General features: G+C 40.3%; 1 protein-coding gene across 2 annotated transcripts in view; it reads left to right on the top strand.

The window, feature by feature from the left end:
- The window catches only part of RALGAPB (Ral GTPase activating protein non-catalytic subunit beta), an 88,336-nt gene that overhangs the window by 45,457 nt on the left and 16,978 nt on the right, over positions 1-25,901 (top strand). Inside the window, exons 16-23 of one of the 2 annotated variants that reach the window (XM_030309612.1) lie at positions 1,351-1,472; positions 2,552-2,734; positions 6,272-6,423; positions 11,628-11,815; positions 14,357-14,463; positions 16,062-16,214; positions 18,432-18,641; positions 22,719-22,877. In XM_030309612.1, the coding sequence (XP_030165472.1) occupies positions 1,351-1,472; positions 2,552-2,734; positions 6,272-6,423; positions 11,628-11,815; positions 14,357-14,463; positions 16,062-16,214; positions 18,432-18,641; positions 22,719-22,877 (1,274 nt within the window). Of the gene's footprint in view, positions 1-1,338; positions 1,473-2,551; positions 2,735-6,271; positions 6,424-11,627; positions 11,816-14,356; positions 14,464-16,061; positions 16,215-18,431; positions 18,642-22,718; positions 22,878-25,901 lie in introns of both variants that reach the window. The other variant, XM_030309611.1, reaches the window with a different exon arrangement.

Below are 25,901 nucleotides of genomic sequence, written 5' to 3'. Positions count from 1 at the left end.
TCCTTAGATGTGAATTTAATTTTTTAATCATCTGGAAAATTCATGAGCTTAGGAGTCCAGGCATGTTTTAAGTATCCTCGAGCATGTCACATATATCAGGTCATTGTGAGGTTATTCAACAAATTTAAATACAGCATTTATAAAGAAGTTACTTAAAATTGTTATCTTCATTATGTTCATGGATTTAAGTATACTATAGGTGAAAATTTGTTTTTTATGCTTTCTAAAACACTTTTAAACTAAATAATTTTCTGAATTATTGTATGTGTTCTAATATAAATGTTGGAAGTGATTATTGTTTGTTTCAGCATTTTGAACTGGTGTTAGTGAGTTCTGCTTGTAATGTTGTAGTTTTTACTAAGAAATCCAGATTTGTGTTAGTGTCGCATGAATGTCTCTCTTTAATGATCATTCCTTTTTCTGTTGTCACTGCCCTCTTTCTGATAGGATCGACAGGTATAATGTCCCTAAAGCTTCCTTTATAATAAAATTCAATTTAGTTTGTCCTAATTTATTATTAGCTAAGTAGTAATTACTTTACATTTTTTAAAAGTTTTTATTTATTTATTTTGAGAGAGGATGAGAGAGAACAAGTGGGGGAGGGACAGAGAGAAAGGGGGACAGAGGATCCAAAGTGGGCTCTCTGCTGACAGCCGGGAGCCCAATGTGGGGCTTGAACTCGAGAACCGAGAGATCATGACCTGAGCCGAAGTCGGACGCTTAACCGACTGAGCCACCCAGGCGCCCCAGTAGAACTGGAGGCCAAATAAAAAACATGGTGACTTGGTTAATTTCTTTTTTAGAAGCCCTAAAGTGGTCTTAGAGAATTAAATGTTAAAATGTGTTTAGAAAGACATTGCATGTGACTTTTGATAGTTTAAACCCTGAAAATAATTTCAACAGATGCTTTATTCCTAGCATCTGAGGGGATTCTAAAATGTGAATTCTTTTTTCTATAAAATTCCAAGGAAATAATGATAGCCTTTTCACTGTTTTTTTTTTTTTTTGAAAATGTAACTCTCTATGAGTTTAGAAATTTTAAGATTTACATTATTATAAGAATGATATCGAACTGCCAGATCCCGGTGGATGTCTGTGTAAAAAGTAGCTGAGCTGGGAACTAGAAGCTGCTTTGGTCCAGTGTGTGTGCCTTGTGCACTGTTGTTGAGTCAGGCTTGGTGCTCAGGCCGGTGGGGTGGGGAGTGTAGCCCTGTGCGGGTGCCCATTGTGCTCACTGTGGCTGCTGTGGTCTGTGCCTGGTGGAATGCTGTGCTTCTTGTTACTAATGCTTAGTTGTTTTCCCTCCCTGTGGGATGTGGCATTGGGGTTATATCCTAGCTCTTAATACAGATTCAGCTGCTGGGCTCCTGATCCGCAGCATTCATCTCGTCACCCAAAGACTCAACTCCCAGTGGCGGCAAGACATGAGCATATCACTGGCAGCTCTAGAGCTCCTCTCTGGCCTGGCAAAGGTGAGGGGAACAGTCGTCGTATTTTAGCCTGACAGCTTTGGACCGTCGCTCTTTTTCCCGTATCTCCTGACAGTGGTGGTTATACTCAAACATAGTTTATGTCTGGAGTGTGCAAAAAGGAGCCTTCAAATGAAATTTTACAAAGTGAACTTTATTTGTTTTTAATAAGTTCAAAGAGTGAATTATATTTTTGTTGTTAGTTTACAGGAAACATCTCAGTACTTCCTATTTATTTGCAAATGATAATAGAATGCCTGTTGATTTTGTATATGCTATATAATACCCTTAAATTTTCAGCGTGACGTTTTATGCCATTGTAGGATCATCAGATTTTAATGAGTACGTGGGAAAATGTGCACAAATCTCAAAATATTTATGCTGAGTACAAGAAGCCAGACCCTCTCCCCTCAAAAAACGAGTACAATACTATATGATTTTATTTGTATAAAACTCTAGAAAATGCAGGCTAACCTGTAGTGACAGAAGGTAGATCAGTAGTAACCTAGGGAAGGGGCATAAAGGAGTGGGAGAAAGGATTAGCAAGGTGCATGAGGATATTTTGGGGGGGTGATTGATATGTCCACTACTTTGATTGTGCTGATAGTTCACAGGTATATACTTTGGCCACAATTTATGAAATTTTTCACTTTCAATATGTGTAGTATCCTCTATGTTAATTGTACCTCTGAGCAGGTACATAGAACTCCGTAGCCCATAGAGCCTCACTGTAGGGTTGGGTTAGGGGCTTCAGAGGCTTCAGAAATGGGCACACGTTCCATTGCCAGCTCTCCTTCTGATATCTGGCAATGATGAAGTTTAGGTTTTAGGCAGTGAAGAAATATGCTAAAATGAAATACTGTTTTAGGGTTTGAAAAATACCTTCTTTATAGAGTATTATGTGATACATCTGAAATATTCTGTTCCTCTGTAGAAATACCATTTTTTTTTTAATACCATTTTAAAAAATAAGGCTTTCTATGGTGTATCACAGCGTCAGAAAGGCTGGGCTTCAGCACAGATACTTTGAAATTGGTACGGTGGTTCCTGGCTAACTGTGTTCCCCGTGTTACTGTGTTCAGGTGAAGGTGATGGTGGACTCTGGAGACCGGAAGCGAGCCATCAGCTCCGTGTGCAGCTACATTGTGTACCAGTGTAGTCGGCCAGCTCCTCTTCACTCCCGGGATCTGCACTCCATGATAGTAGCGGCTTTTCAGTGTCTCTGTGTCTGGCTGACAGAGCACCCTGATATGCTTGATGAAAAGGTTAGTTTACTAGATCTGTTGTTTGTTTGTTTGTTTTTGAGAGAGAGCAGGTGCATGTACACTGCTCGCACATGAGCCAGGGAGGGGGAAAGGGAGAGGGAAAGAAGAGAATCTTAAGCAGGCTCCACACCTAGCACCGAGCCTGACACAGGGCTTGAGCTCATGACATGAGCCAGACACTTAACTGACTGAGCCACCCAGGCGCCCCAAGTTTACTAGATCTTAAAATGGGGAGAAGAAACAAAAATGTATGCTGGGAAAATCCCTCTTAAAAGAGAATCTTTAAGGTGGGGGAGATGGGAAAATGGGTGATGGTCATTGAGGAGGGCACTTGTTGGGAGGAGCACTGGGCGTTGTATGTAAATGTCGAACCATGGGAATCTACCCCAAAAACCAAGGGCACACTTTACACACTGTATGTTAACTGATTTAACAATAAGTTATGTTAAAAAAAAGAATCTTTAAATACAATATTGCATACTTACACTGAATATAGTTGTAATATTTTAGGAGAACACTTGTTCTTTTGAGCACAACTCAATAATTGTCATCATGCTTATATTTGGTTGCAAATTAACCCATAGAAAAGTTCTTTATTATTATTATTTAAAAAAATATTTTTTTTTAACATTTATTTATTATTGAGAGACAGAGAGAGACAGAGCATGAGCAGGGGAGGGGCAGAGAGAAAGGGAGACCCAGAATGTGAAGCAGGCTCCAGGCTCTGAGCTCTCAGCACAGAACCCAATGCGGGGCTTGAACTCACGAACCACAAGATTATGACCTGAGCTGAAGTCTGATGCTTTAACTGACTGAGCCACCCCAGGCACCCCGAAAAGTTCTTTTGAAAAATGTAGCTTTCACCTCTTTGACCGTGGCTGCAGCAACTTCTTACTTGACATGTCTCCAAAGGCAGGAGAAATAAAAGCAGAAATGAACTGTTGGGACCTCATGAAGATAAAAAGTTTCTGCACAGCAAAGGAAACAATCAACAAAACTAAAAGACAACCAGTGGAATGGGAGAAGATATTTGCAAATGACACCCCAGATGAGGGGTTAGTATCCAAAATCTGTAAAGACCTTAGCAAACTAAAATTAAAACAAACAAACAAACAAACAACAACTTACCAAACTCAACACCTGAAAAACAATAATCCAGTGAAGAAATGGGCAGAAGACATGAATGGACACTTTTCCAAAGAAGACATCCAGATGGCTAACAGACACATGAAAAGGTGCTTAACATAGCTCATCATCAGGGAAATACAAATCAAAACCATTGAGATACCACCTGACATTGGTCAGAGTGGCTAAAATTAACAACTCAGGAAACAATAGATGTTGACAAGGATGTGGAGAAAGGGGAACCCTCTTGCACTGTTGGTGGGAATGCAAACTGATGCAGCCACTCTGGAAAACAGTGTGGAAGTTCCTCAAAAAATTAAAAATAGAACTACCCTACAACCCAGCAATAACATTACTAGGAATTTATCCAAAGGATACAGGAGTGCCGATTCGAAGGGACACATGTACCCCAGTGTTTATAGCAGTGCTATTGACAATAGCCAAAGTATGGAAAGAGCCCAAATATCCATCAACTAATGAATGGATAAAGAAGATGTGGTGTGATGGAATACTACTTGGTGATGAGAAAGAATGAAATCCTGCCATTTGCAACAACGTGGATGGAACTGGAGGGTATTATGCTAAGTGAAATAAGTCAGAGACAGATACAGGTTTTCACTCATGTGGAATTTGAGAAACTTAACAGAAAACCATAGGGGAAGGGAAGGGGGAAAAAAGTTACAAACAGGGAACCAAACCATAAGAGACTCTTAAATACAGAGAACAAACTGAGGGTTGTTGGGGGTGGAGGGTTGGAGGGGGGGTAGGGAAAATGGGTGATGGGCATTGAGGAGGGCACTTGGTGGGGTGAGCATAGGCATTGTATGTAAGTGATGAATCACGGGAATCTACTCCGGAAGCCAAGATTATACTGTATACACTGTATGTTAGTTAACCTGACAATAAATTACAAAATAAATATTAAAAAAAAAAGTTGTAACCTTTTCTCTCTCTGCCCTTCCCCCCACTCGCGTGCACATGTACTTTCTCTCTTAAATGAAAATAAAAGGAAAGAAAGTTGGAATCTTGACTAATTTATCTGAAGTATTAAGAATATTATTTTTTGAAAGGATGTGGTAGCCTCAAGATGACCAGTGGGCACTTTGGTCACCCATTGCCAAATTCCGAAGGACAGTTGGTATCCCGGCTGCAAAACTAGCGCATAAATTGCCGTAAAGTTTGCCTGTATATAAAAATTTCATTTCGGGCCCCTCGATGGCTCAGTCAATTAAGTGTCCCGACTCTTGATCTCAGCTCAGGTCTTGATCTCAGGGTCTTGAGTTCAAGCCCTGTGTTGGGCTCTAAGCTGGGCATGAAGCCTCCTTAAAAAAAATTCATTTCACACATGTGTTCCATTTTCAAGTAGGCACAGGTATCTAGGCTGATTTCTCTTGCCATTGTTCCATGTTATATCTTCCTTATAGGGAGATAGGCAGTTATCAAGAATTCATAGTATAAATAAGAGATTATCAGGCTCATTGAATATTTATGGAGAGCTTTATATAGTTCTTAAAATAATACTGTTGATTAAATCTTCACTTTTTTTTTTTTTAAACGTTTATTTTTGCAAGATAGAGTATGAGTGAGGTAGGAGCAGAGAGAGGGGGACAGAGGATCCGAAGCAGGCTCTGTGCTGACAGCAGTAAGCCTGATGTAGGGCTCGAACTCATGAACCATGAGATCATGACCTGAGCTGAAGTCAGACAGATGCTCAACCTACTGAGCCACCCAGGTGCCCCAAATCTTAGTTATTTTCATTATGGCTTCTAAAGTTATGATACCAGGAATTGCTTAAAAATGTCAGTAACTGAAATTTCCCCTTGGATAATCTAATGTACCTTTTTTTAATTAAAAAAAATTTTTTTTTAGTGTTTATTAACTTGAGAGAGAGAGACAGACAGACAGGGTCTGAGAGGGCGAGGGACAGATAGAGGGAGACACAGAATCCGAAGCAGGCTCCAGGCTCCGAGCTGTCAGCACAGAGCCCAACGTGGGGCTCGAACCCACAAACCGTGAGATCATGACCTGAGCCGAATGCTTAACCTACTGAGCCACCCAGGCGCCCCTGGAAAATCTAATGTATCTTAAACCACTCTAGGTTTAACTGAATTACTGTTCTGTGTCTTTAACTTGGGCTTTCATAATTTTATTGTCTGTGGTAATTTTATAAGAATTGTGACTGATAAAATAGTATGGAATTTATCATTACTTATTTAATTCTGAACACTCAAATTCAGTTCTTTAAAGAGAAATTGGGGTGGGGGCAAAGTTTATTATTGTGAAATTAATATCCACCTATGAAAGTGAGAAACTGGAGCCTGTCAGCAAAATACCACCACTGTTAGTATTTTGATATATTTCCCTGTCTTCTCAGGTGTATTACAAAAACTGATCTGCCTTTCCTGCTTCTAGGATTGTCTTAAGGAAGTATTGGAGATTGTGGAACTGGGAATTTCAGGAAGTAAGTCCAAGAACAGTGAGCAAGAGGTCAAGTACAAAGGAGATAAGGAGCCAAACCCCGCATCTATGAGGGTAAAGGATGCTGCGGAAGCCACCCTAACATGGTATGAAAGTGACTGCACAGGGATTGTGCCTAGGAATTAGGATGGGGTTAGCTGTCATCCCTGTTGTTTCTTCTCCTCCCCAGTTGTTCAGCATTAAGCGATGCAACCTCTCAAGATACTTTTTCTCTAGAAAATAATGGAAAAGAAAAACTTGTCTTGGGGACCTTTTAAAAGAAGCCAGGGACGTGGGGCTGAGAGTTTGGGTCCTTATTTTTCTGGGCTAGTTGGCATTGATCGAGGTCCTACAATGTTAGAGCTAGAAAAGATCTTGGAGAGCCTTACTTATCTCTTCACTTTGGTGTCTGAGTCCCGAGAAGGGATCTGCCTGTGGTCTCCTGCTTCTTCGCTTAGTGGTCTGTACTCTGTTACATTTATAGTATGTATTAGATGTTCATTCAGTCAGGACTTATGAGCTCCCTCTTATGAACTTATAATAGGATTGTAAAGATAAATCAGATTCAGCCACCATCCTCAAAGAGCTTCTTGTCCAAAAGGGCAGATAAGACATGAGCACAATAGCTATAATATTAGGTGGAGAATAAGTGCTGCAAGAGAAGAGGTATAATAACATGCTGGCAGGAGGAAATGAATATTTCCAGATAGAGGGAAATCAAGATGACACTGGACCTGACTTTTACAGGATGGGTGAAGAAATTTCACCAAAAGCTAGATACAGAGTGGTTAAGAAGAAAGCAAGAGATTTCTTTTCTAATCATTTTGGTTGTGAAGGGATAGAGACAGGTCGGAACCTTAGAGAAATAGCAGAAAGAGCTGAGAGAGTTTACATTTGGCTGGTAAGTGAGGACGGTGGAAGAAGGGACGGAAGACAGTTTAGGCACATTATGGACTGAAGGGAAGAGTTAAGTGGGGAAGATCGGAATCACATACAGATGGAAAGATGGAGCCTATGAAAAGGTAAGTGTGGATGAAGACCCAGAAAACATAATAGAGGGAAGGAGGATGTCCAGTCAGTCTGGGTTGGCTCATCTTGGTCTTCTTAATAAAGTGGTAGGCCTTCGTTAGCCTCTACTTTTGTGATAGTCTAATAAAAGTTTCATTTTTATTTTTAAAAACTTGATGTTTACATTGAGCCGAAATCTCTCCCGCTTTAGCTTCGACCCATTGGTGGAAACTCCTTGCAGATTTGTACGTAGATCAGCCCTTACCAAGATTCCAGAATCTTTTTGGTGATCTGTTCATAACTTGGGGCAGGCACAGTCAAGTTGGATTTATTTCTCTTCTTCACGGGCTTTGGTCACTTAGTACATTTTTAGAAGCACGCATGCTTTATTTTAGTCCTCCTCACTGCACTAAGTGGGCTTCCAGTGCACCTCTGGAGGTTTGGCTCTTAGCTAGAAAATCAGAAAAATGGGCATGCAGCTGTTTAAGCATGTACTTACACAGACGGTTGAGTACTAGAAATAATAAAAGTTCAGAGGGAAGACCATATGAGAGGTGGGCTAGACTGAAAAGCTTTATGAAAGAACTGAGCCTTGATGTGTGCCTGAAAGAGTAAGAAGGATATGGAGAGAAAGAAAAGGGGAGAGCATTTCTTACTGAGAACTCTGTATCCTACAAAAGTCAGTTTGCTGCAGTCCTAGCCTGGGTAGGGCATTCCTAGGAGAGTATGCCAGAGAGCGAGCATTGGATATGTACTCAGAATGAGGAGTGAACCTGGGATGCTTCTGGGCAGCCTAGCCAGCGGTTATCTAGGTGACTCATCTGTTTTATCTGCAGCTGTCCTGTCACTGCTGGCAACTCCACAAATGGTATTTCCAGTTACCAGTCTTGAAGAGTGCCCTGAAGAGTACTGTCATCATGAAACCTGTCCCAAACCAGAGCTCTTCGTTCCCTCAAAATTACTGCTTTATGTCAGTATCACTGCTGGTTTTCGGCTATACAAACACAGACCTTTAGCTTTTTTCCTGATTTATCTCTGCTTTATCTGTCACTCCCCATGTGAAGCCAGTGACTGAGTCCAGTGGACTTTATTTTTGGAAGTATTTCTTCTGTCCTCTCTAACCTCAGCATCCTAGTCTAGACTCTTCTCACTTCTTGCCTAATTTCTATGTTTTTAATCTCACCCTTTCTGTTCATCTTGCATTCCATTTTTGAACTCATCCTTGGGCACTTTTTTTTTTTTTTTTTGGCTGCTCGAGTGGTTGAAAACTGAATAGATCTGTTTCCTCCCATGTTGTCTGAACTCCTTGTCTAATTGTCAAGGCCCTCCTTATCCTGTCCCCACTCACACTGATCTTTCTCAGCACATCCTTTCTGCCATAATAGAACCTGGCAGGCCATTTGTGGCTGTGAACCAGGCATGTTCTTACCTGTCTCTATGTATTCCCTGGGTTTCAGGACTTCTGTCTTTTCCCCTCGGTCACATCCTTCACTGCTCAGTGCTCATATCAAATGTAGCTACCTCCATGGTACCTTCTTTGGTTATTCTGCTTCTGAATGATGACTCTTTTCTGTGCTTTTGTGCTCATTCAGTCAGACCCGATTGCACAGCACGGAATTCTATACTGTCATGATCGTATCTGGTTATATTTGATACATGCTAGTGTCGTCTCCCCAACTTGGGTAGAATCCACATTTCCTTCTTTAACACTTCTCACAGTGCTCAGAATAGTAGGCAGTTATGAAGTGTAGACTGGCTAGTTGGGTGTTTTCTCCTTAGTGTACTATACAAATTCAGAATTAGGACTCTTGCAAGTTGTTTTGGCAGCCCCTCTGCTTAAGCAACTCGTAAGGCCTTCCAGGTTATTCGGCCTCTAATTTGGTGATAGTCTAACCCCTGAGGCTCCCATTTCATTTTTATTTTTAAAAACTCGATGTTTACACTGAGCTGAACTCTCCCACTTTAGCTTCCACCCATTCGTTCTAATTCAAACTTTTGATAGTGGAATCCTCTTTCCAGGCAGTAATGACATCTGAAGGTAATGCTTATGAAGATGGTGATTTGTTTCTGCCAGTACCTTAAGCTGTTTGTCATATGACAGAGATTCAAGTACCTTTATCGTCCTGGTCATTCTTCTCTCAATGGTGTGGGTTTGGGTTTGACTAAGTACCTCTTAAAGGTGGTTTGCTGAGTAAAATATTCTCCGTGAGGGTGGGTGATCTTTACACTCTCTAGGATATTGTATTTTCATTAAAATGTACTTGGCGACCGCATTGGGTTTTTGAGAACTTGATAGTTTGCGTCGTCAACTAAAACTGGAGTCTTTCACACGTTTATTTTTTGTCTGCTTTTCTCATCCTGTACTTCCTTGTTTGGGGGTATTTGTATCTATAGAACTTTACATTTAAACCTGAGATCTCTTCGTGTAAGATTTGCCTCATTATTTGGATCCCAACTTTTCCTCTGACATATTAACTCTGCAGCTCAACTTTTGGTCAATGAGCCTGTTCTGTGTGTCCTAGTCAAAGACACTGATGAAAACATTGAAAAGAGACTCACAAAGCACATTATCAGAGATTTTCATTCAGGTTGACCGGGATTTTTTAATGTTGTCTGTAAGTTTATCCTGATACACTGTCAAATACTTGCATGTCTTGATTTCAGACATATTTCTCCCCCTTTCCAGTCTGGTCACTGTCAAGAAGAGAAAATGTGGTTAGGCTGGTATGATTTGATCTTAGTAACCTGTTCCTTGCCAGCAGCCCATTTGATAACTGTCTGTGAATCTTGCATGGAACACCACAAACTCCAATGGTCCATATATTTTGCGACATCTGTCTCTGCCCCATTTTAGAAAAACAAAGTCAAGTTTTCCTGTTTCTAGTCTGCTGGTATTTCACCCGTTTTTGACAATTCCTTAAAGGCTTGAACTCACCATCAGATTCTCCTGGTCTTTGAGATTTTTGGACAGTTCTAAGAGAAGAGAAAATGGATGGAAAACATCTGCTGAGCAATGTTGCCTTCCATATCAGAGATATTTGGGTTTCGGTACTAGAATGAAAGGGAAAGGGAGAGGCTACTACTCAAGGATCGAGATGACAAAAATGGTGTTGGGGAGTATTCGTTTTCCAAATGAAGTGCATATGAAGGGTCAGGTGATATTAGGACCACAAGGTAAAATTTTTATGTTTTCATTAAAAGAGACTTTCTCTCTGTGCTTCAATTGTTTCATTTTAAAATGGGAATAATGTACTTATCTGTACTTATCTGTTGTTTTGATAGCTCAATAAAAGAATGTGTGTAAAGAATGTATGTAGACCAGTGCCTCATGGTGAGTGCCTTATAGAGGTTATTAATTGAATGTATGCAGAAATCTCCATGGACATAAACATTTCTGAATGTTAAGGCTTGTTAAGTTGAATTCTGATTTATGAGGCATTTTTTTCTTATACATTCGAATTTAATAATTACAGTAGTTCTTTGAGATGTACTATTAGTGCCTCCAGTCTTATCTGTAAAACAAGGATAATGTCTACTCAGGACCGCACAGTGAGAAGGCAGCAGGCCCTGGTTTCTGGTTACTTAAAGATCACGTATCATGTCTGAGCCTGAATTTCCTCATCTGAAAAGTGGAGGTTTGGTGGGTCTTTGGGTCCTTTTCTAGGTCTGGAATGCTTTGGCTAGCATAACCCTGAAACCTGGAACACAGAACATTTTTTAAATATATCTTTAGGAGCTCCATGATTTGGAAGTATGGTTGTCAGGTTCCCTGGGTAGGAAGCTCTGAGAGAAATTTCCTTGCAAGAATCTTACTGGAAAATGCTTTTAGAATCAGTCCCTAGAGGGGGTGAAGGAAGCAGGACTGAGCAGAGGCAAGGACGAATGCGTGCAGGTGCAGCGAAGAGCTCTGGGGCTGGGTTAGCCCTTGAGAGTTCTCTCCGGTTAGGGCCCAGGGGCTGGGGCTTTGGACGCCCACACTGCCCTTGCCCTTTCGCTGGCTGTGGGCTGTCCCAGGACGAAGCTGTGATTCTGGGTGAGCTGGTTCTTGTTGGCTGAGAGCAAGTCCTGGAGAGGGACTGTCACCTGCAAGCTGTGGCCACCATGTCTGCATCTGGGGGAATGGATCTTTCAGTCTTGGGAGGCAGGACAGCACACCAAGGCATCCGCCCCAGGGAGTAAATCTGACTTGCAAAGAGGAAGTGTGGCTGTGGTCACTTAAAAGAGCAGAAGGGCACATTGATGCATGAGGTAAACTTAAGATTTTGCTTTGGGGATTAACTGTTATCTTTTGCATTCTCCATAGTATTATGCAGTTGCTCGGCGCATTTCCTTCACCCAGTGGTCCCGCTTCTCCTTGTAGTCTGGTGAATGAGACCACTTTGATCAAGTACTCCAGGCTGCCAACCATAAATAAACATAGTTTCCGGTACTTTGTCTTGGATAATAGTGTCATCCTGGCAATGCTGGAGCAACCTCTTGGAAATGAACAGAGTAAGTTCCAGCACTTTGGGTCTTCTCCACTGCGAAATCACCGTGTTTTAGCTCCCTGCTAGCAGGCTGCTTCCAGGGTCAGGGACCTGTAGCTACAGGAACAACTGCAGATTCACAGCAACTTCGCATTTGTCAGAGGGTCTTCTAGCTACAGTGACTGAAAAATAGAGGGTCAGAAAATAGAATATACATAGTAAATAGAATCTTTTAGAGGCTCTTTTATGTATCTGAAATACTAGAACTAAAGTAGTTCTACAAAAAGTTTGTTTTAATGGGGTATTTTCTCTTGTTTACCATGTATAAAAATTACTGTTACTCGTCTTGAACTTTGGATCCTGCCCTTCTCCTCTCCTGGCCCCCACTCCACATTGTTCTTTTTCAGTTAATGGTGCCACCCAAACAGACTGGAAATTTGAGGAGTCCTCTTGGCCTGCCCCTTCCTGTTTCTCCCTTACATAATTGGTGTCCAATTGCTCAGTGACTCTTGAATCTTTTTTTTTTCTCTGCCTCCCTCCCAATACATCCAAATGTAGGGTCTTATTATTTCTTACTGAGATTATTGCAGTTGCTTCCTACCTGGTCTCATCCCTCTCCTTCCGGTTCTAAAATGTGTTACCCTTCCCTCCATCCTACTTCCTGCCACCATTGTATTCTTCCTCAAATATGGATCTGACCATACCAGTGCCCTCATGAAAACCCTTTAATGATTTTCCACTGATACAACATGCACTGTTTCCCTCCTCAACTTTCTCTCAATTATAAGCTCTCTCAAGGTAGATTACCACTGCAACCCAGGCTACTCAAAGTATATATATACTTTTTTAAGTTTATTTATTTTGAGAGAGAGAGAGAGCCAGCAGGAGATGGGGCAGAGATGGAGAGAGAAAGAATCCCAAGCAGGCTCTGCACTGTCAGCACAAAGCCTAACGCAGGGCTCGAACTCACGAACCATGAGATCGTAACCTGAGCCGAAATCAAGAGTCGGGTGCTTAACCAGCTGACCACCCAGGTGCCCCAAAGTACATTTTTTTCCTGTTGGTAATCAGAATCAGCCAGTATGTAAAGGAAGCATCTTCTCATGCTTATGAGAAAGTGACGGTTATAGAATTTTGGGGCATAGAGAATCCAGGGAATCACCTCATGTTCAATTCCCTGATTTACAGGTGAAGAAACAGAGGCTCGGAGAGGGCCTGTGACTTATTCAGGGTTATTTGAAAAGTACATGGTATGACTAGGACTAGTGTCCAAATTTCCTGAGCCTCATTCTGTCCGTTTATATTGTCCTTACGCACAGTATAGGATTTTGCCAGTAGTTAAAGACTTGTTACCTTTACAGAGGTGAACAGACTCTTACGGTCCCGTGCAAATTCTGTTGAGGCCATATGAGTAGGATCTCATGAATCTATAGAATGAAAGTGAGACATTTCCCTATCATTCAGAGATTCGTGAATACCATCACAAGTTTCCACTGTGTGGTGGTAAGATACAGTGACTTTAATGTCAAATAGATGGGGCCTTTAATCATTGCCCAGTTCCAGAAGTGCTGATTCCAGCTCTTTCCTGCATGCACTTCTTTCTTCTCTATTCCAGACGTAGGGCTTGCTTGACTTTCTTCCCTGGCTTGTGCCTATTATTCATGATTCCTTCAGCCTCCTACTCCCAAGCCAACTGCTAAGGAGTCTAAAATCCCAGTGTCCCCTCTGGGTTTCCTGGCCGGAGGGGTAAGTGTCAGCCCTCTTCGAGATTCTTTAGGACTCTCCTACGTACTCTCATTCCCAGTCATTTCACTGCATTGGAAGTCTACTAAAAATACAATTGGGATTTTATAGATTTACAAGGACATTTTAATAGTTTATTGTAACAGTGTAACAGAAGAAGTGAGAAAGCAAAGTTTGAAAAAGTTTAACTCCACATCAGGACAAAAGGAGGGAATAAGAAGGAGGACCTGGGTCACTCAGGAAGTCCATCCTGAGTTCTCCCCACCCCCCACACCCCACCCCCCACCCCCCATTTCCTTCCCCTGAACTTCTGTGGGGATGGAACAGTGCCTGCCTGTGGCGGACACGAGTGCTTAAGGTGTGGGTGAATGCAACATCAGCACTTCAAATATCCATCTGTCTGCACTTAGGTTGTTCTCAATACTGTAAGTTAAGAGTATTGGCTAGTATTTGTTTCCCAAAAATGGAGTTATGTGAGGTAATGTTAGCATGTTGGTGAACATTGTTTTATGTATTGTTAAACACATGGTTCAAAACTACATTATTGGCACACCAAAATTCAGTTTTTCATTTAGAGTAAAGACACACAGTTTCCTTTTGAAACAGACTTAAGTTTAAAAAAGAAAGTGGTCGATAGAAAGTAAGATAAGTACTTATAGTTTGAGGATATGGCAGAAACCACAGAGGTGGTACACAGAGGATGAGAGTTTGGGAAACACTGTGCTAGGGCTTTGATTATTAGAGGCTTTATGGTTGATAACAGGTGTATTTTAAGTAGTCGTCATCTGAAATAAAAACTTTTTACACCAATATTTTATTCTAGATGATTTTTTCCCCTCTGTCACTGTGCTGGTCCGGGGAATGTCTGGAAGACTTGCTTGGGCACAACAACTTTGCCTTTTACCCAGAGGAGCAAAAGCAAATCAGAAGGTATCCGTTAGAAGTTACAGGGAAGTGACTAGGAGTGAGCGAATGTGTGCATGCGAGTGCGCATGTGTGTGTTATGATTTAAAGGTTAAATAACATTCCAACAAAATTCATTAATAAAATAAATATTTTCGATCCTAGCCAGGGTCTCAGTCAGTGGTTCATATCAGAATCATCTTAGGAGCCCGTAATTCCCAGATCCACTGAATTACTCTTTAAAGACATCTTCAAAGCAGGTGTATTTTCAGAAAGCTTTCCAGGTGATTCTCACATCCATTTATGACTAAGAAGTACTGTTCTGAGCTGTGGCCTCATTTTTTTATGCAGTGTTAAATATAACAAAACTCAGGTACATGCCATAAATGAAAAAAATTTGGCCAGACTCTTGATCTCTCAGATAATGGGACTTAGTTTCAAATTATTTTTGTGATTTATTCCTGTATAGTTGGTAATGTGCTCTGTAATTTTTTTAAATATGCTGTGTAATTTAAATCTTATTTGGAGTGGCATAGTTTATTTTATTTGTAACATTTGTAATTCGGTGAGTAAAATTTGCTCATGGGAGAAAGTTGGAAAATTCAGAGAGTAAGAAATTGTAAAGCATCTGTACTCCCACTTTCCAGAAGTAGTCACTCTTAATATTTTAGTAGATTTCCTTACAATCTTTTTTTCCTTTCTGTGCATGATAACATTAAATAGAATTTGAGTCATTTTTGTATACTGTTCTTTTCACTTATTACAGCATAAGCTTTTACTTATGTTACTAAAAATTCTTTAAAACATCACTTCATAAAGTGTCCCCGGTATTTAAGAGAGACAGTCACAAAATTGGAGCACGGGTCTGAAATCATTTAACATCCTAGGTGTCGCTTTTAGATGTGTTGTCACCCTGTGAGGAGCACACCTCTGTTTTCGCTTGGTGCATCATGCAGATCACATTCTGGCAGCGGCACTGTAGGCCACTGGGTCAGCATTCAAGACGGGAGGAAGGAGGAGATCAAGAAAGGAACTAAAATTTATAGATGCTTTAATATGTACCGAATACATTTTTATTTCATCATTACAACAGCCTTATGATGGATTATTTCCACTTTTCAGATGTGAAAACAGAAGCTGCACAGCTAATACACATTTTAATACATATTACAATTTGGAGGGATTCGGAGCCATTAGGATCTAGATTTGGTGTTCAGTTGAACTCACTGTCTAGAGAGGCCCAGAGGACGTAAACTTACACTTTGTTATATGGGATGATTTGAGAACTCTTGGGACAGAGGGAAGTTTGAGCCTTGATCCCTGAACTGTCTCATCCATTGGTTTACCACTTATTAAGAGAGAGTCAGGCCTGGGGCAGTTAGAGGTATACAGCCCATTTGTCAGTCAGAAAATCTCAGTTGATGAACATTTTTATAAAAGTGAAAGAGTACACTGGTATGCAAGCTATTTACCGTTAGTGTTAGCAGTGGTATTTGCAGATCCTCACTGAGTGCCAGTGTTAGGTAGTCCTAGCGAAACAGGCATCTAAGAGACCAGGGAAATACACGTCATTACAGATGGCACCAAATGTAATACGCGTAACATTATCTGTTTTATTTTAACAGCTTTTTGTACCTGAACCTCGTCCAATTCCTAAAAATGATGTTGGATTTAAATATACTGTCAAACATCGACCATTTCCTGAAGAGGTGGATAAGATTCCTTTTGTGAAAGCAGATCTGAGCATTCCAGATTTGCATGAAATTGTCACTGAAGAAGTAAGATATTGTCAGCTATTGTTAAGCGAATGACTATAAACATTCTTGAACACCCGCCACAGTCTAGACACTGCTTTTTTTGGTGTTATTGGAGATGATTCCTAAGATGACCTAGATCTCTGTCATCCAGGTTACCATGTAGTAAGACAAGTGTAGTTTGTGGCCGATTGAAAGGACCTGGACTCTCTTAGGAGTCACCGGGCTGTCTGGGCTGGCCCATGGTAGGTGTCCACAGGATGGGGCCATGATCAGACTGCAGTGAAGGCTATTGGAGAAGGGAGACCCAATTTAGAGACTTTGATGACAGTCCAGGCAGGGGAGAAGAAGGACTAGCTAGCTGACTGATAGCGGAAGTTGAAGCAGATGGAATGTATTGTGGAGGCAGAGCCAAGCAGTCTTTGATTGATGAGGGAAGGAAAAGAGCTGAAGAACTTAGATTCCGAACCTCAGTGACAAAGGAGATATCAGTGCTATTTACAGAAATATGGATTCGGTAGGAAAAGGGCAGGTTTGGGAGGACAGGAAAAATTTATGTGATTTTAGATTAATTTAGACAATTATATTAAGTAATTGGTATCTTAGGTCAAAGGAAAAGAATTTTAAGAAGTGGGGAACAGAAGTCTGTCAGGGCATGAGAGAACAGAAGGGCAGGAATGGAGGCTGCTTATACCAGCCAGAGAGCTCAGGGAGAAGGTGCCCTGAGCAGGGGCCCCTGGATTTTGGCATGAATGTGCAGGTGACCTTTGAGAGCATGTCCAAAGAAGTGTTAAAGTTGGGGACAGAGTATAGAGGTCTGGGTGGTGAATGGTTACTGAGACACAGTGAACATAAACTACACTGTTAGTAGTTAAGGAGAGTATGCAGAGTGGATAATAGCATGAGGAAATGGCCTAGCTAAGGCAAGGCAAGGCTAGTTTTTACTTTTCTTTTTTCTTTCTTTTTTTTTTTTTTAAACTCATGGATGGGAGGAATGTGAACATGCTTAGAGGTGGAAAGGAAGGAAGCAGTGGAGAAGGGCCTATGTCTGCTACACTGGAAGATGGGCTGGGAACATTATAAGTAATAGAGTAAGGCCCTGGAGGCAGTAGGGTCAAGAGTCTTAATGTGATTGTGTCTAGGAAAGCGGTATTTCTGGCAAGACGGGAGAGAAGGAGATAGCAGTGGAGGTTCAGAGACATTTAAAGGTGAAAAGGAGGGAAAATGAAGGAGCTTTTATAAATTTTAATTTTAGTTCTCAGCAGTGATATAGGGAATAAAAGATGGCTCTTAAAATTGCCAGGCAGCCCAGCCCAGGTTAAGTAGCATCGTCTGTAGTGAAATTACTTAACTCACTCTGCTGACTTTACTCAGAAGTCCTTGGGATCTGGAGGCATAAGTAAAAAATTGGAGTGGTGTGGAGATTGATAGAGGTAAGAATGTGGAAGAGTAAGAAACAAGACAGCCATTTATATGTTTAGAAGAGGGTATTAAGATATTTGATTTGGGATTTAGGCTTGGGTGGGAGGTAGATGAAGCCAGGATGCTAATGGCCTGGGAAAACGGGAGAAGGGATTGAATGCTCACAGTGATGAAAAAGCACAGCTCAGGGAGTGAAGGTGTGGGAGGGCTGCAGGAAGGAGGCTTATGGTTGGAGAAGGGAATTTCAGAATTCTAGCTCTTTAAAGTACAGCATGGCTGATGGCCAAAGTTGTGAAGGTTGACAAGAGGTGGTAGAAATACAAGCTAGGTTGTTGGAAGGAGCATTGCCTGTCAGAGAGGAGTTTAAACTAGGATTGATGGGAAGGGAGGCAGGGGTGTCAGGGAGCATCTCTGAGAGGAGGGTGGGGTAATCCATATGGACGAAGACTTTAAAACATGAGGGGGCCGCCACTGCAGGATGAAGGTGGACAGGGATCTGGAAGAGGGGGTGACAGCAACAGCGCTGCCCCCTTTCTTGCCTGTTGGAGGGGAAGCAGAAACAGAATGATTTCATTTACAGCGAGGAGCTGAAGGACATAATTTCTGAGGCTATAGGGGAGTTTTTTTGGTATTTGTTGCAACTTTGAAACCGTGTTTGCTTGGTTGCGTACTCTATTGAATTAAAATTCAGTGTTGATCACTGAAAAGTATTTCATTGCCTTTGTTGCTTAAACCTTTGTTTTCACTTTTAAATTAAGATTAATCCGATTACTTTTATGGTAGCTCCAAAAAAAAAGTGAAATACTTGGTTTATTTCAGTTAGAAGAGAGACATGAAAAATTAAGGAATGGCATGGCTCAGCAGATAGCTTACGAAACGCACCTTGAACAGCAAAGTGAGGAAGAATTGCAGAAGAGAAGTTTCCCTGATCCGATTACAGATTGTAAGCCTCCACCTCCTGCCCAGGAATTCCAAACGGCACGCCTCTTCCTTTCACACTTTGGATTTTTGTCCTTAGAAGCATTGAAGGTAATTTTCCTAAACTTCTATGAGTAAATATATTCATAGATTAACACTGAGTCGATTATTGCTAAAACATTTTAGTGAGGATAGGAGGAATTAAATAAATGTTACTCTGCATGTAAGTAAATGAAATTCTGTGGTGCTGTATGTAGTTTTTACTATACAAGTCCCAGAATGTGTGTCCCATGAATCCTTCCAGAGTTCTGACTGAGGGGGCTCTGAAATCCAGCTCTGAAATTTCCTGAGTAATGTGCGACCCGTGTCACATATATAAATGAAATCTACAGGTAATGAGGAAAAGAATGTTAAAAATCTTCCCCTGTCAACGTTTATTACTAAAGGTATGGGCTATAACGGACTCTGCTCTTTCACGCCGCTTTTAAAAAATAACAAGTATTTGTGAGCCAGGAACTTAAGTTGTACAGGTTCTGCAATCAGACTGGTTAGATTGCTTGCCAGCTGCATGGTCATGGGCAGTTGCCCAGCTTTTCCAAGTCTTAGTTCCTCGTCTATAAAATGGAGATGATAAAAGTGCCTGTCTCATTGTGGTTGTGTAAGATGCTTCATGTTGTACTTAGCACAAAGCCAAAGCCAGCCTGTAAGGTAAATATTGCCCTTCTTCTTCTTCTTCCTCTTCCTCTTCCTCTTCCTCTTCTCCTCCCCCTTCTCCTCCTCCCCCGTCTCCTCCTCCCCCCTCTCCTCCTCCTCCCTCTCCTTCTCCCTCTCCTTCTCCTCCTTCTCCTCCTCCCACTCCTCCTCCTCCCTCTCCTCCTCCTCCCTCTCCTCCTGCTTCCCCTTCTCCTTTTTTTTTTTAAAGTAGGCTTCACACCCAACACGAGGCTCGAATTCACAGCCCTGAGATCAAGAGTCAAGAGTCACATTCTCTATCAACTAAGCCAGCCAGGCGCCCCAATATTGCCATTATTCTTAATTCCATTATCCTTAAAACGGTTTTACAAGGCAAGTGGTACTGTCCCTACTTTGCAACTATGGAAACAGGCTCAAAAATGTGAAATAGCTCGCCTGAGGTGGATTTGGGGTTAGTACTAAGGCCTCTTTGTTTTGAAAAACACAGCTCAAGATTGCCAGGCAAGAGATTGCTTATTGCACAAGTTGTCCCCTGCCCTCACTCCCTAGCAGCTACTTGGTTGAAGGCCGTGTAACTTTTCAGGAAAGCAGGGACAACATTGCTGATTTTGGATTTCAGCACATAGATGGGAAACATTCTGTGTTGTAGAAAAGTGAGTTGGTGATGGGGAGTATGAACATTAAAAACTTTTAAAATGCAGAAGAAAAGAGAAGAGAGAGGAAAATAATGAGAAATACAGTGGCAAATATGGAAGGCAAGGAACAAAGATACAACCTGCAAATGATTAGTGATATTCCTAATGGAGAAAATTGAACAGAGTAGAAGCAGTAAATAAGAATATACTAGAAGAAAATTATTACATTCTGTGGACGAAAAGGAGGTAAGAACCCTGATGGCACTGTCTTGAAATTCTAATTTTCCATTCATATTATCTATTCTAGTTGATGTCTTAAGCTGTCAAGAAAATAATTCTCATGCTTTCTTATCTGTGTCAGGACATAGGAAAAAGAAAGTTACCTGGTATGTTTTATGAATCTTAGCCTATAACTCTAATAACTTAAACTTGACAGCACACACATACAAAAAAGCTGTAAACGAATCTTACTTACGCATATATGTGTAGAAGTATTAAGGAGAGTGCTAGTAAAACTGAATTCAACAGCGTATCAAGCAGATTACCTTCCACAACCAAGTAAGGTTTATCCTACAGACTCAAGGAGACTTAGTTATTACTGGGAAATATTAGTATAGTAAGCTATTAAGAAAATAATTCGATCCTATTAGGTCAATAAATAAAACAAGTCAATATTCAGTAGGACACTATTCATTAGGATTTTCAAAAACAAACAAAAACTAAACCAGGACTAGTAGTGTAGATCTGTAAATGGCAGCCTATGAGAAATTAGAAGCACCCTTTGTTAAAATCAGAGGCAAAGGATATCTATTTTGACAACTCTTGAATACTGAGAATTTTTTAGTCCAGAAAATTTTTTATTTTACCATAGTCACAGGTTAACAGAAAGTTGCCCCCAAAAATGTACAGGGAGGTTTCCCCCTGTAGCAACATCTTACGTAGCTATAGAACAATATCAAAACCGAGTAAGTCAGTGAAATACTAAACGAAATAAGTAAAAACTATTGGAAAGAAGACAGTTTACAGGTAATATGACTTCCATTAGACAATCACTAAGGAATCAATAAAACGTTTAAAATAGAGTTTGAGATCACCACACAGAAAAGTACAAAAATCAATGACTGTTGCTATAATACCCAGTTAAAACTATAGTACAAAAGTACTCTATTTACAGTTGTGATACGGATGAAAGTTACCCAAATGGTGTACAAGATCTTCAGGGAAAAACTTTAAAAAATTAGTAAGAGATGCAAAATGCGTGTATGTTATGTTGCTGCGTTAGAAGATCATCTAAAAGAACAAACTGATGAGATAGCTTTAAAAAAAGAAAAATTGGAAGGCTTTGCCACATGCTACAGGTTCACGGTTCCTTATATAAGATTTCAGAGTAAAGTAACAGTGAAAACCAGAAGGTTTTTTTGTATGTTTGTAGCAAATCCATTTAAGTAGCAAAATCTGGCCTGAATTGACAACATGGCTATTTGTAGTCTTTAATTATTTCACGTGGTGTGAATACGCTTCTGTTTGACTGCAGAAATATTAATAGTGTCCTTGGTTACAGGGTGTTGCCCCAGCCCTTGCTAGAAGTGTTGTGGTATAGACAAGAAGACCAGGCTCACCGTCCTTGCTAATGTAGAAAGGAGTAATCTTTGCCATTCTGGGGGATGCGTTCCTGAAAAATAACCGTGGATGACAAAACCTTGGGCAAGGTCAAGATCTCCAAGAAGAAAAGGGATTAGGGGGGAAAACAAAAAAAATTCATTTAAAAAGTAGACTTTATTTAGTAGAGCGGTTTTAGGTTTGCGGAACAGTTGAGTAGAAAGGACAGAGAGCTCCTACATACCCCAACTGTCCCTCTCCTCCCCAGTTTCGCCCTGTTATTAACATTTGGCATTGGTGTGGTATATTTGTTGAAATTGATGCGCCAGTATCTGTGCATTATTAACTAAAGTCCGTAGTTTACAGTAGAGTTCACTCTGTGTTGGACAATTGCACAGGTTTTGACAAATGTTATAGTGTGCATCCACCATTACAGTATGCCCTAAGAATCCACCATACCCTGCCTCTCGCCATCCTCCCCTCCCTGCTTCCCCCAACCCCTGTCAACCACTGATTTCTTTACTGTCTCCACAGTTTTGCCTTTTCTAGAACATCATATAGTTAGAACCATACAGTAGGTAGCCTTTCCAAGGTTGGCTTCTTTCACTTAGCAATATGCATTTAAGGTTTCTCCATGTCTTCTTATGACTTGATGGCTCATTTCATTTTTTTGCCAAGTAATATTCCATTGTGTGGATGTATCGTAGTTTATCCATTCGCTTACAGAAAGATATCTTGGTTGCTTCTAATTTTTGACAATTATAAATAAAGCTGCTACAAATGTTTGTGTACAGACGTTTGCTAGACATAAGTTTTTAGTTCATTTGGATAAATACCAACGTGTGTCATTGCTGTGTTGTGTGGTGAAACTATGTTTGGCTTTGCAAGAAACCACCAAACGGTCTTCCACAGTGGCTGTACCGTTTTGCATTTCCACCAGCAATAAAATGAGAAAAAAAAATGCATTAAAAATTTTTTCTAGACAGCATGATATATTACAGAGAAAATAGGATCGAAAACTATATACATAGTATGATTGCAGTTGTTTTTAACAAAAAAAGACAAAAGAATTGGAAAGAAGTACAAAAGAATTTTAAGTAGTTTCTTTAGGATTATGGTTGTACTTATTCCTGCTACTTTAAAATTTTTAAATAATTTTTTAACTTAATGTTTGTCAACTATGAGCAGGTATTGCTTTTATAATTAGAATAGTGAAAAGGGATAATAATTTTTCCTTTCTCTTTTCTTCCTTTGGTGGTAGGAACCTGCAAATAGTCGCCTACCTCCTCACCTTATTGCACTTGACTCCACGATACCTGGATTTTTTGATGACATTGGGTATCTGGATCTCTTGCCGTGTCGTCCCTTTGACACAGTTTTTATTTTCTATATGAAACCAGGTCAGAAAACAAACCAGGAGGTAAGATTTCTGAATTTGTGGGTAATTTTTTTATGCTGTAAATAACTACTTGCCTTGTGCTTATCCATAGTAGGAGATTGGTTACTATTGATGCTTAAAGACTTGTTGTGAACCAGTTCAGAAATGGAATTAATGAAAATCGTGTTGCTCAGAGTCCTGAGTCCTTTGACTCTTAAAAAATTGTAATTGGAGAGGAGCCATAGTATGTCTTTCTCCCCCTTAAGGAATTCAGATTGATAGGACAAAAGAAACTGAAATACAGAAGATTAGCCACAAACAAATTAAAGCTAGGCCCAGTTGCTTAAGAGTAGAACAGCAGCAACAAATACTTGCTGAACATCTTCTGTGTGACGCACCATGCCAGGGTATTGAAGTGAGTAACAGTCTTTCCTCTTGAGGAGCTCACCTGCGAGGTAATTTCTCAAGCACGTAATTTCAGTTGGGGCATGGTAATGTACAGTGGGGAAAAGAACACCCGAGATAAAGTAAGAGATTAAAGCGGAAGATGTAAGTAAAACCTAAGTTAAATAAAAGACTTACGTTGGATGCATGTATCAAAGAGACTAGGAAAAGGATGAAGAAAAATATAAGGTGGGAAAATGGAAAACTGAGAGTAAGTGACAAGAGATTTGAAGTGTCTATTGGAAATGAATAGTTGAAACATGGAACAGGCTGGCAGTTGCCAGCTTTTGACTAGGAAGAAGCTAAAGGAAGATTTATCAAATACAGTATTAGATGTGTAGGACACTAGGACTACATGATTTTGGAATTTTACTGTAATCCTTATAAGACTGTTAGCTGATCAAATTGGACACACCTTAAGAAATTTACCAAAGTCACAAAATGTTGATTTATATTTAGAAGCACTATTTCAAATTATTAGTGAGCTATTAGGAAATGAGATTGATTTGTGAGAAAGTTCTTCTCATTTCAGGTTATTGATTCAATAAATATTTATTAAGTGTCCACTATCAGGTGCCAGGGTTATAGTAGTAAGCAAGATCTACAAGGTTTCTGACGTCCCAGAACTACTGTCTAAGGGGGAAGACAGATGATTAAGTAAATAACCGTAGTGAAGTGTGCTAATTAGAAGCAAGGTGTAGGAGCCATAAACAGGAAAACCTCACCTCATTTTAAGAACGTGTCCTGGAGGAAAAGACATTTTAGCTGATATGTGAGGTTATGTTGACAGTAGATAAAAAGGCAGGCTGTTACTAACAAAGTAGTAGCATGTGTAACGGCCCTGGAGGTAAGAGAATTCCATCTTCAGAAAATTGCAGAGTCCAGTATACTTGGAACTTGGGAGAATGTGGGCTTATGGTAGGCAGAGGTGAGACTTTTGAAAGAACCTCAGAATGGGATTGAAGGGGTTAGGAACTTGTTTGGAAGAAGTCTGCTGCATGGTTCATAGGAGAATAATAGGGCCATTTTTCTCTTTCCTGTAAAAGAAGACACAAACCATTGCTGTTGAGGTAACTCTTAAACTAATTCAGTTTCCTTAGCTTTCTAGGAGCTGAGAATGATTGGAACAGTGCACATTCTCTGCGGCCTCCTAGAGAATGTCTGAACCCTGCCTTCCCTGGCCACAGGGTAGATTTAGATTAATTTCTAGCTGCCAGCCAGTGGCCTGCAGGTTGATTTGACTCATGTATTGCATCTTGACTGACTTTTCAAAAATTGTTTACTTAAGTTTCACTTCTGAATAAAAATTTAAAAAAAAATTTTTTTTTAATGTTTGTTTATTTTTGAGAGAGACAGAGACAGAATGCAAGTGGGTTAGGGGTAGAGAGAGAGGGAGACATAGAGTCTGAAGCAGGCTCCAGGCTCCGAGCTGTCAGCACAGAGCCCGACATGGGGCTCAAACTCACGAGCTGTGAGATCATGACCTGAGCCGAAGTCGGACGCTCAACCGACTGAGCCACCCAGGCGCCCCTCTGAATAAAAATTTTAATTGGAAGAAAATAGGAAGTGATTGTCAAATCAATTTCCTGGCACTTCTGTGAATATGAAGGGCTATGGGTGAACTAAATAGGTGTACTTCTATCGAGGGTATTTAAGAGAAGATGACCTGGCTGGCGATTTTTTGCCTAGTGGATTGACAAGTAATAGATGTAACAATGCATATTTTGACTTGATCGGGCCTCTGAATGGTCTTGACATAGATTAGTGTTGATATACCACATTCGGGAGCTTTTAAAAATAGTGATTCCAGGATCCCACCTCTGCTGATGCTGATGTAGGAGGTCCACAGTGCTCTAAGAAGAAACTTATGTTTAAGAAATTCCGCAGGTGACAGATTTATGTATCCCTGCTCCTATAGAATCCGTGTCAGCTCACCTGTCTCTGAATTAAAGGATGGTTCAAATCTCTATATGCTGATTTTGAGTGCTATAAATAGTGATACCTGTTGATGTGTTCAGTGTCATGTGATTCTTAAGCTTTTTGCTTTTCTGTTGTATGATTTGTGTTTTATATACATAGTTCATATGTTCATACTTTTAATATTCAATTACAGGTATTAAATTATGAGTTGAATGATCTTAGATTAAGAACGATAGATCAAATAAATGAATTAATAATTTTAGTCATTTATGCTCACCCAGGAATAATGTTTAATACAAAATTAAAGTTAAATGCTCTATAAATATTATTTTCTTAAATGTTCATTTATTTATTTGTTTTGATAGAGACACAGCGTGGGTGGGGAGGGGCAGAGATGGAGGAAGAGAGAGAATCCTAAGCAGGCTCTGTCCGTGCAGAGCCCAATATGAGGCTCGAACTCCCAAACCAAACTGTGAGGTCATGACCTGAGCCGAAATCAAGAGTCCGGCACTTAACCAACTGAGCCCCCAGACTCCTCTATAAATATTATTAAACCAAAGGTTTAATGAAATGTTCAAAAAAAAAAATATTCCCTGAGTGATTTTGATACATGCCCCCGCCTGGCTTTTCATTTATAATTTCTAGAGGATTTCTTGCTTTCCTTCCTTTAGCATAGGGTTTTCAACAGCAGCGCTATTGCTA

This window comes from Lynx canadensis, chromosome A3 (assembly GCF_007474595.2).
Source record: "Lynx canadensis isolate LIC74 chromosome A3, mLynCan4.pri.v2, whole genome shotgun sequence".
In the NCBI taxonomy this organism is placed as follows: domain Eukaryota; kingdom Metazoa; phylum Chordata; class Mammalia; order Carnivora; family Felidae; genus Lynx; species Lynx canadensis.
The sequence above is the reverse complement of the archived record's forward strand: the minus strand, read 5'-3'. Positions and strand labels throughout refer to the sequence as shown.